This window comes from Bos indicus, chromosome 5 (assembly GCF_029378745.1).
Source record: "Bos indicus isolate NIAB-ARS_2022 breed Sahiwal x Tharparkar chromosome 5, NIAB-ARS_B.indTharparkar_mat_pri_1.0, whole genome shotgun sequence".
Taxonomy (NCBI): domain Eukaryota; kingdom Metazoa; phylum Chordata; class Mammalia; order Artiodactyla; family Bovidae; genus Bos; species Bos indicus.
Window position 1 is genome coordinate 48,696,471 of NC_091764.1, and position 10,587 is coordinate 48,707,057.

The 10,587-nt window shown below is 42.7% G+C and overlaps 1 protein-coding gene across 1 annotated transcript in view; it reads right to left on the reverse strand.

The window, feature by feature from the left end:
* The window catches only part of LEMD3 (LEM domain containing 3), a 74,390-nt gene extending 64,226 nt beyond the window's left edge, over nucleotides 1–10,164 (reverse strand). Inside the window, exon 1 of the mRNA XM_019959833.2 lies at nucleotides 8,598–10,164. Within this exon, the coding sequence (XP_019815392.2) occupies nucleotides 8,598–10,125 (1,528 nt within the window). The 5' untranslated portion in view covers nucleotides 10,126–10,164. The remainder of the gene's footprint in view (nucleotides 1–8,597) is intronic.
* Between the last annotated feature and the right edge of the window lie 423 nt (nucleotides 10,165–10,587).

Genomic DNA, 10,587 nt, shown 5'->3' on the forward strand with positions numbered 1-10,587 from the left:
AAATAATGAAAATATCTAATTTTTTAAAAATCCCGGAAATTCTAGAATGCTTCATTCTCACTGAAATAAATTATAAGCATAGGAAAATACATACAAAGCTCTTTTAAAAGGTGCAAATGAGAGAACAAATGTATTATACTTAAAAGATTTTTACATCTTGAAAATGAACAATGGAAAACTTAAGTTTTAAAGTGGTAATACAAATCAGAGGACCACTTTCCCCACCACTTTTGAAACTAGGTCAATCTTTCAAGAATTAGAAATAGTATCATATACTTATGGTTTTATATATTATGTAACTTGTATTATATTGCAGCAGACTGCCCTCCTTATACATCAGTGAATTGATTAATCTAAAATCTAAGGAAGGATAAATGGTTCCACACCATTCCTAAATGTCAAGTGAGTAAAAATTTGTAATTTCTTGTCCTAATGAAGTTTCACAGATTACCCTTGGCACTCTAGGATTTCATGTATTAAGCTGCTTCACCTATCCACATCTTTGATAATTGTCTAGATAAAAACAATAGTAGAGGACATATACAGAGCCTTTATGTACTTACACACATTAAAAGGCAATCTAGCAGAGTGGTTAAGGGCCACTATCTGGATCTAAACACTGCCTCTGCACTCATGACCCCAGGCAAATTACGTAACTTCTGTGTCTCAGTTTCCCTATCGACAAAATCAGATAAATACCTGCATCATGAAGATTACATAACAATTATAATTGTTTAGGTTCAGTGCCTGGCACAAAGTGCTACATTAAAGATTAGCTATTATTATTACTATGTGTCATGTACTGAGCCAAGTACTTTACAGGCATTATTTCATTTAATTCTCACAACTCTATTTTACAGGTGAGAAAATTGAGGTTTAAAGTGGTTCAGCAACTTGCTTTCAATAAAAAAGCTAACAAGAGGAAAGGCCCAAATTCAAACCCAGGTTTCTTTCTTAATGATCCAAGCCCTGATATTTATGCCAGTGTTTCAAACTAGACTCCATGAATATATTCATAGGGAATTTACAAGTTTTCTGATGATTTGTATTTTAAATTATGCTAGAGATAATTTTCAGATAAAAGACATTTTATACAGTAGATTTTAATTTCTCAAATCATCAAACTGAGGTATACAAACCGCTGGTTTTCCCATGAATGTTCTTGGAAGTTTAAGAATTTTTTTCTTACAAAGTGGTCAACTTTTAAAAACTTCAAGCTCACTCAGCTTTCATTCTTCAAGACTGAGAGCAACAAATAATTTTCAAAATTCTTTATACCTATTTTATTACAGATACAAAGTTTTAGATATTTTGGCTAGTCAAACTGCTCGAAAAAGTAAAAATATAATTTAAAAAAACTACGGTACCCTTTGTAGCACTTGATTTTGTCTTGAAAAAGAAAAACCCATATTAAAAAAAAAGAAACAAATATTAAAAAGTTATCTATTCCTTTAATAAACAGCACTTTACTTTCACATTATGTACCACTCTCTCCTCTTTATTCCAATTGTGTAACTACAATAGCCTACTGGTTATTTCCACTTGAATAACTCAAAAAATAAGCTTCAAATAAACTAATTTTCTCTATGCCACCTTTCCCCCCCAAAATCCCTTTTCAGCATCTCTAATCCCCATCAAGACTGTATATTGTCACCCTGCTTATTTAACTTATATGCAGAGTACATCATGAGAAACGCTGGGCTGGAAGAAGCACAAGCTGGAATCAAGATTGCTGGGAGAAATACCAATAACCTCAGATATGCAGATGACACCACCCTTATGGTAGAAAGTGAAGAGGAACTCAAAAGTCTCTTAATGAAAGTGAAAGTGGAGAGTGAAAAAGTTGGCTTAAAGCTCAACATTCAGAAAACGAAGATCATGGCATCTGGTCCTATCACTTCATGGCAAATAGATGGGGAAACAGTGGCTAACTTTATTTTGGGGGGCTCCAAAATCACTGCAGATGGTGAGTGCAGCCATGAAATTAAGACACTTACTCCTTGGAAGGAAAGTTATGACCAACCTAGACAGCATATTCAAAAGCAGAGACATTACTTTGCTAACAAAGGTCTGTCTAGTCAAGGCTATGGTTTTTCCAGTGGTCATGTATGGATGTGAGAGTTGGACTGTGACGGAAGATGAGTGCCGAAGAATTGATGCTTTTGAACTGTGGTGTTGGAGAAGACTCTTGAGAGTTCCTTGGACTGCAAGGAGATCCAACCAGTCCATTCTAAAGGAGATCAGTCCTGGGTGATCTTTGGAAGGACTCATGCTAAAGCTGAAACTCCAATACCTTGGCCACCTCGTGTGAAGAGTTGACTCATTGGAAAAGACCCTGATGCCAGGAGGGATTGGGGGCAGGAGGAGAAGGGGATGACAGAGGATGAGATGGCTGGATGGCATCAGCAACTCGATGCACATGAGTTTGAGTGAACTCCGGGAGTTGGTGATAGACAGGGAGGCCTGGCGTGCTGCAATTCATGGGGTTGCAAAGTCGGACGCGACTGAGCAACTGAACTGAACTAAATCCCCGTCAATGGTATTACTGTTCTTTCAGTCATCCAGGCTCATGACCCTGTGGTCAAGCGAGAGAGGAGGGATTCAAACACAGAACTGAGTGAAAAGCCTGTACCAGTGTACTCAATTCCTCCTGTAGAAACATTATCTCAAGGAGCTGTAATCTATGTGGCACAGTGGGCATACACAATTATAAACGCTGAAATAAATGATATGAAGAATGGGAAAGATCTTATTTGAGCAGCAAATGATGAGCCAAACTCCAGGATAAGGAGGATAAGGAGTCAAGAGTAGACAGAGGTGAGAAATTAGAAAGTTCCAGTTTTCCAGAAAGTAAAGTGTGGTAAGAGGGACTATTAGGAAATGAAGTAAGAAAAAGCAGGAATACTTAGATCATGAACAGTTTAGCCAAGGAGTTTAGATTTCATCTAATGAGTAAGGGAAAGCCACTGAGTAATTTTAAGCATGAATGAAATATTACATTTTTTTTTAGAAATAATCCTCTGGCACTGAAAAGTTGACTGGAAAAGCTACAGTCCAGAAGCATAGACAACTATTAGGAAACTGCTAGAACAGTTCAGGCAAGACAGTGGGGAATGAGGAGAAAGAGACTGATTCAAAACACAGGTAGGAGGTAGAACTTCAGGATTTGGTAACAAGTTAGACGGTGATTTGAGTTTGGAAGCGAGATGGAGGAAAGGAAGGAATGGAGGCAAATTTAAGATTTTTAGCTTTAAGTTCTGGGTGGATGGAAATGCACCATGTTATTAAATACAAATGTTAACTAAAACAGGGAACAAAGCAGGAGAAACAAAGTAAAAGAATGAAAGCTGACAAGGACAGATGCTGTTGTTATTTCTGGTACATCCAGAAAAAACTCTCTAATAAATGATTAAGTCAAGAACCCAGAAGAGAGAAATCTAAGGCAAAAAATATAAAATTGGGAGGTATTAGCCAGGAGAAACTAGGCAAACTGCAAAAGAATAAGACCACCAATATTTAAAATATAGGCAGACAAATAAATGAAAAGTAGGAAAGAGTGGTGTTACAGAAGTTTGGGAAGGAGACAGTTTCATGAAAAGTGAATTGTCGATGTATTGAATGTATCAAAGAGGTGAACTTTAAACCTTTTGGATTTGACAACTGAGTAACTGAGGCAAACAGTGAGGTTACAGAGGGAATGGAGGGTAAAGAAAGCTAAACTAGGACTTCTTTGTGGCACAGAGAATGAGAATCAGTCTGCGGACGCAGGGGACACAGGTTCGATCTCTGGTCTGGGAGGATTCCACAAACACAGAGCAATTAAGCCCACGAGATGTAATTACTGAGCCTGTGCGCTGCAACCACTGAAGCCCATACGCCCTAGGAACAGTGCTCCACAAGAGAAGCCACTGCAATGAGCAACCCTGATCGCTGCAACTCGAAGAAGATGCCATAGCAGCAAAGACCTAGCATGGTCAAAAATACATAAATAATTTTTTTTTTAAGTTTACAAATAATAAATGCTGAAGAGGGTGTGAAGCAAAAAAAAAAAAAAAAAAACTAGATGGAGGCTGAGTGAATGGTAGGGGAGGAAAGAGACATTAATCTTGGCTGAGAAGGAGTAAGAGCTAGAGAACAGGGTTAAATAGCATTTTCAGGATGGCAGAGATTTTAGCATTTTTATAGAATTAGATGGAAAAGGAAACGGCAACCCACTCAGTCTTCTTGCCTGAGAAATCCCAAGGACAGAAAAGCCTAGCGGGCTACAGTTCATGGGGTCGAAAAAGAGATGGACACAATATGGTGACTAAGCAGCAGCAAAGGGTTAGAAAGGGACAAGTGAAGTGTGAGATTTTTAAATTATGGCTTTGTACTTAAGCTTACTATAAGGAAAGTTAACCATGATACAATATTAAGTGAAAAAATAAGCTGAAGAATATGTACAGTATGATGTCACTTCTATGGCCTTCAAGTTAGTATCATTACTCTCACGTTAGCAACTATCACTAACTGAAATCATCATTTGTTCACGTCTCCATCTCCCCAACCCCGCTAGAATGTAAACTCTATGAGAGGAGAGATTTCATCTGCCTTGTTCTCCACATATCCCTGCAGCTTCAAATATTGTTTGGCACATAACAGGCACTCTACTGTTCAATGAAAATGTCTGTGTGCACACACTCATGTACATATGTATGCATATATTGATATTTACATGCAAAGCATTAAGAAAGTTCTAATTTATTATTTGAATTTATGCCAGGGTTGAGTGTGAGACTAGGGGGTGAGGCATACAATACTGATTCATTTTTTGCTTCATAGATCTCAGTTCAAATTTTCTACGAAAATCATGTCTCTTGTAACTGAAAAACAACTTTTAAATAATGATTGTATGAGCCTAAGAAAGTTAATCTATTCTGCCTTTCTATTTTCTTTTGGTGGGTTGTCATGATCTAATGTGACTCCAAGCTGATCCTTGAGTTGTTTTGGTAAGGCAGCTCAAAATCAGAATCTTAAAACTTAGAGCTAGAAAGAACATAGACATTATCTAAGGCAACCCCCGAATTTTACATATGAGAAAGCAGAGACTCAGAGTAACTTAATTACTAAATCTAGGGTACTGATAAGTTTTTAAAGAAAAGGGCTAATCTACTATATGTTATACATAATTTAAAAGATAAGTAATAAAAGCTCGCTAAAGCTTCCTCTCACATTTAACGTACAATCTTCTGGTAAAATTATTACTCAAAGTAAACTATTTCCATAAGCACACAGGTTGATCAACGAAACCTACAGTTAAGCACTGACTAACCATTATACTGTGACAAAGGATTCAGAATACATAAATATAGGGAGTGAAGTTACTCACCGTTAGGTGTGCACACTAACTGAACTAACAGGCACCTTCTTTCTACCAGTATATACAGTAGGTCAAGTATATAATACATTTAAGGATTCATCACATTTTGACTCAAATTTCTATATCAATATCTATAATATGTATTTCACAGAATTCAATAAAAATTAAATGTTGAATAGGCAAGAAATACTCTAGTAAATATAAAAAAAATGACAACCATTTCTCTTCACATATATACTGTAGTTTACCAGGAATACAACTGCTGTCCAAACTTTTGAATATCACTTTACATTTGTTTACAAACTGTGTCATTTGATCCTCACAACTGTGACATACAGCATAAACTGTTTTTCCCATTTAATATGTAAGAAAACAAGGCTCAGGGTTAACTTGATTAAGGTCATTTTGACAAGTCCTAAGACCTGGATTCTCTGTCTCTTAGCTACTGTTCTTTCCACCCCCCAGGCTACCTTACATTTACCACTTATTAAAGTGCAAACTACTTTATAATTTCCTTCCTTCCACACAGGTGAAAGTGATTGGCGGTTACCTAAGCCCTAGCAATCCTATCCCTTTCTAGTCCATTTAAAATTTTCGTGCCTAAGAAAATATTAGTCGTTCATCTTAACAGTGACAAGAAAGATGTGTAAGTCACTTTAGTTGAGAATTGTGCACCTTTCATACAGAAATTCTGTATGAAATCCTACCAAGTATTCAATTATTTTCTTAATTCTAATAAAAGTATCCTCTAATTTAGAAAGCTTTCTATAAATAATACCCAAAGTAGGATGGGCATAATAGTTGAAAAAAAATCTGAAACCAAATCTTAGTCCTGTCACTCACTAGCTGTTTAACTGTGGGTACATTTCTTAGCTTCTTTGAGTCTCACTGTCCTCACCTATAAAGTGAGGATGACACCATCTGCCTCTGTGTTTGCTGGGCAGATTCAGCAATAATACTTGCAAACCCTTTATTTCTTAAAAAAGGGCCAGTTCACAGAACAGACCAGTTCCATTGCAGAAACAAGCATGCAGATAGGTACTGCTCATAGGTAATGTCATTTATGTGAATTTCACTAGTGTAACTTCTAGATACTAGACTTTATTTCTTGTCTATCTCTGTAATATCTGGGGTAGGACTCTATATATATATCCCTCTTGCTTCCAGGGCACCTTAACGTGAGTGCTGGATTTCAGTCCTCTTCTAATCCCTCTATAGTTAAGGACTGTCATAATCTATTATTTGACTATCTTAGAATTGACTATATCCAAACAGAGGCTTACACTATTTTCACTACACTCTTTAAGTCTGCTAACTGCATCTTTTGACTATTTTGAAATAAAACTAATTATTTTGAACTAGGAAGTCAATTTTATAAATACAAACCATGACAGTGAATTCATGTTGAGTGAAAAGGGTAGAAAGTTTCAGGGAGTGGGGTACAAGAGAGAAGGACCTAACATTGAGAACTTACCTATTCAGCAGTACATCTTTCTAAATGTACTGCTGAATCTAACAAAATGTTACATTTTGTAGTATTATGTGTGACGCTGCTGCTGCTGCTGCTAAGTCGCTTCAGTCGTGTCCAACTCTGTGTGACCCCATAGACGGAAGCCCACGAGGCTCCCCTGTCCCTGGGATTCTCCAAGCAAGAACACTGGAGTGGGTTGCCATTTCCTTCTCCAATGCATGAAAGTGAAAACTGAAATTGAAGTCACTCAGTTGTGTCCGACTCTTAGCGCCCCCATGGACTGCAGTCCACCAGGCTCCTCTGTCTATGGGATTTTCCAGCCAAGAGTACTGGAGTGGGTTGCCACTGCCTTCTCCGAAGTATACACGTAGATATCTCTAATTTCTTTAAAGTACATCTAAAGTACATCTTACTAAATTTACTTTCTTTTAATCTTCCCAGGCATCATTCTTATCCAGATTAGCATCATTTTACAGATTATGTCAGGGAAGCTCACACTCTAGCTCACTCCCCCTTGCTCAAATCAAGGCCTTTCCTCCTCCTCTTGTAACCTCTGCCCAGAATGCTCTCCTGTCTAATACAAGGCTGTCGTCTTATCCTGCTTCAGGTCTCATTTCACAAAGTTCCCACCATCACCATGTCTAGAGTGGCGGTGTAGTCGCTAAGCTGTGTCGGACTCTTGCGATCCCGAAGACTGTAGCCTGTCAGGCTCCACTGTCCATGGGATTCTCCAGGCAAGAATACTGGAGTGGGTTGCCACTTCCTTCTCCAGGGGACCTTCCTGACCCAGGAATCGAACCCATGTCTCCTGCATTGCAGGCAGATTATTTACCAACTGAGCTATGAGGGAAGCCCTATATAGTAGAGCCCTGTCTATAGTACAGTACACCAATTACACCATCCTTACATCCTTCATAGAACATAAAGTGATCAGTATTCATCTTCTTCCTGTGTTGAAGGGCAGGGACACCTTGACTTAACCACTGCTGTATCCTGAGTGCTCAATACAGATGATGCTGGCTTAATGAATGAGTGAATGTGACTGCCCACAGCCATTCAGCAAAGCAAAAGGCAGGGCCTGGAGACCAACCCAAATTAAGGTGACTGCAAACCCCTGCACTGCCATTCCACTACTTTTTTCCACTGGTGGAAGTGGAGCTGCTCTGGGCTGGGAAATCAATCAGTTTAGAAGCATGCCTTCTGACTTTCTGCATTCATTCACTTTAAAGAAATTAGAGATACCTACACATATACTTAATCCTACAAAATATAACACTGCAATATTACAAAATATTTAACTACAGTTTCAAGAGATCTTACACTGCCTTTCAGAACAACTCAATTTGAAAAAAACAAAAAAACCCACTGCCTTTATGATTCCTGAACAGTCAAAATAACTTCAAATTTTGAGTAACTGGACTGGTATCTCCACATATGGTTACTACTTAAGGCCCAAAGAAAATTTAAGTCACACATTTTTAATGCTCTCTACTAACAGGCTTGCTTATAATATTTTGTTCTTTTAGAAGATGTTTTGAATTCCCCAATACATAATACAGAAAAATTTTAAAACCAGCCACAGGGTTATCACGATAACCATATTCTTTCTTAAAGAAAGATAACACGAATGCCCTCAATGTGTTGTGTTGCACTATTAAACCATGTGCTTGCAGGTTGAAGTCACCTCGGGTAAAATGCCCAGTGCGGCTAGAGCCGGCCACTAACAGCATTCCCTTTGTTGCCTTCACCACGGGGTTGAATACTTACTGCCGAGTCCTCCATCCTCGGATACTCCTGTCCCTCTCATGCCTAGGTAAGTCAGTCCCAAAATGAGGAAAAATAGGCACGCAGCAGTTAAGAGAAACATGGACAAATAGTGGGCACTGAAACCCCCCGTTGGGGACACCTCCTCCCGTTTAAATTGTTGGAGAAGTTCCTCCTCGGGTTCGGAAAGCTTCGGTTTGTTGTATGTGTTCTTCAGGTAGGTATGATTGGAGCCTGTATGATTGGAGTGATTGATCCTGAGTGAACTCGAGGCGGCCACCGCCGCGCTGGGAGGGAGGCTGTTGGGAAAAATCCTGGGGGAGTCCACGCCGAAGGCCCCGCCGCCGATATGATTATTGGTTTTAAGAAGGGAGCCTGTGGACGAATCCAGGGTTGAGTCCATGTCCGCGAGTGGCGGCGGCAGGAGAGGGGTTAGTTTCTTAGCGTTAACGCGGTATCTAGGAATGGGGCTGGAGTCCAGCGGATCACACCCTCCTCCCTGCTCCGCCGCCGCCGCCGCCGACTCCTCGAGGTTTCGGCTTCTGTCTAGACTCCCGGCGGCCGCCGCCCTGTCATTCATCGCGATTCCTCCCCCTCCCTGAACTGAGGTCTCCAGCCGGCCGCCGGCCGATTTCGCAGGCAGCGGCGAGAGAGGCTTACTGTGGCCCCGCCTGGGCCGATGCCGAGAAAGGGTGTCGTCCTTCAATACCTGTCTGCTGGAGGCCACGTCGTCGTCCTCCTCTTCCTCCGAGTCCGAATAGTTTTCCCGGCAGCTGTAGGGCAGAAGCCGGCTGCCATTCACGGTCCGGCCGGACCACAGCGGCTCCTCGGCCTCCGGGTCCCTGTCCTCGCCGTCTTCCCCCTCCTGCTCCTCGTCGTCCGCCGCCCCATCTCTCCCCGACGGGCTCTGCAGCTCGGGGGCCGCCGGCCTCCTGGCCCCCCACCACGAGTGGGGCTTCCTCCGCTCGGCCGAGTTGCTGTTAGTCACCTCGCTGGCGGCCAGGGGCGCCGACGGCGGTTTGAGCCCGCGATACTGGAGCGGAGCCCGGTCTTTCCTCCCGCCGCCGCCGCCGGCCTGGTCCCGGGGACTGGCCTCCACGTCCGACTCGTCCGAGCTGAAGCCCAGCAGTACTTTGCTGCCAGCCGTGAGGGTGGCCGAGGCGCCCCCAGGCCCTCCCAAGGGGGTCTCCGGACCCGAAGCCGAAACCCGGCCCAGGCCCCCAGGAGTCCGTAAGAAGGAGAGGTCGCCGGAGACCGGCCGGACCCCCATCCCCACGGCCGCCGCCGCTGGTCCGGCGGCGGCGACCGTGGCGGCTGCCGTGTTATTGTTATTACTGTTCCGCGTCTTGGTGCCGCGGCCCCCGGACCGGTGCTGCTGCTGCTCTTCCTCTCGAAGCTTCTTCAGCTTCTTGAGGTAGACCGGGCGGGTGCTCTCCGTCACTGGGCCAGGAGATAGGCCGTAACGGCGGAGCTGAGAGAAAAGCTCCTCATCCGAGAGCTGCTGAGGCGCCGAAGCCGCTGCCGCCGCCATTTTCTCTCCAGGGTGTTTTACAAGCTCCGCGCTACCGGAAGTGACGCGCCGCCCTAGACCCTGAACTAGACCGGGCTGCGTCGCCCTCCCAGCGCCACGGGCGCCTTGGCCAATGGGAGGCACGGGAGGAGCTCACCTGAGCGGGAAAGGGCCACCTGAGCCGCGCGCGGCTTCAGCGGCCGAAAGTTTTTCTGCGCTTGCATCTCGGGGTGTCTCCTTCTCCGTCTGTTCTCCGCCCTGCCCTTCTCAGCGCCTTTCCCGGGAGTTGCCTCTTGCCAAGCCACACCTTGACCTCTTCTTTCCAGGTTCCTGCCACCGGGCAGTAATAATTGAAGGGAAATCTGCCTTGAAGTTCTTGGCATTAATTTTCTTTTCATCCAGATTCCCGCTGCCAAGGGGAGCCTAGAGACTTAAAGAAATCTTGATGGCAAGGTGATTGGCAAATTTCCCTGAGCCCTGGTG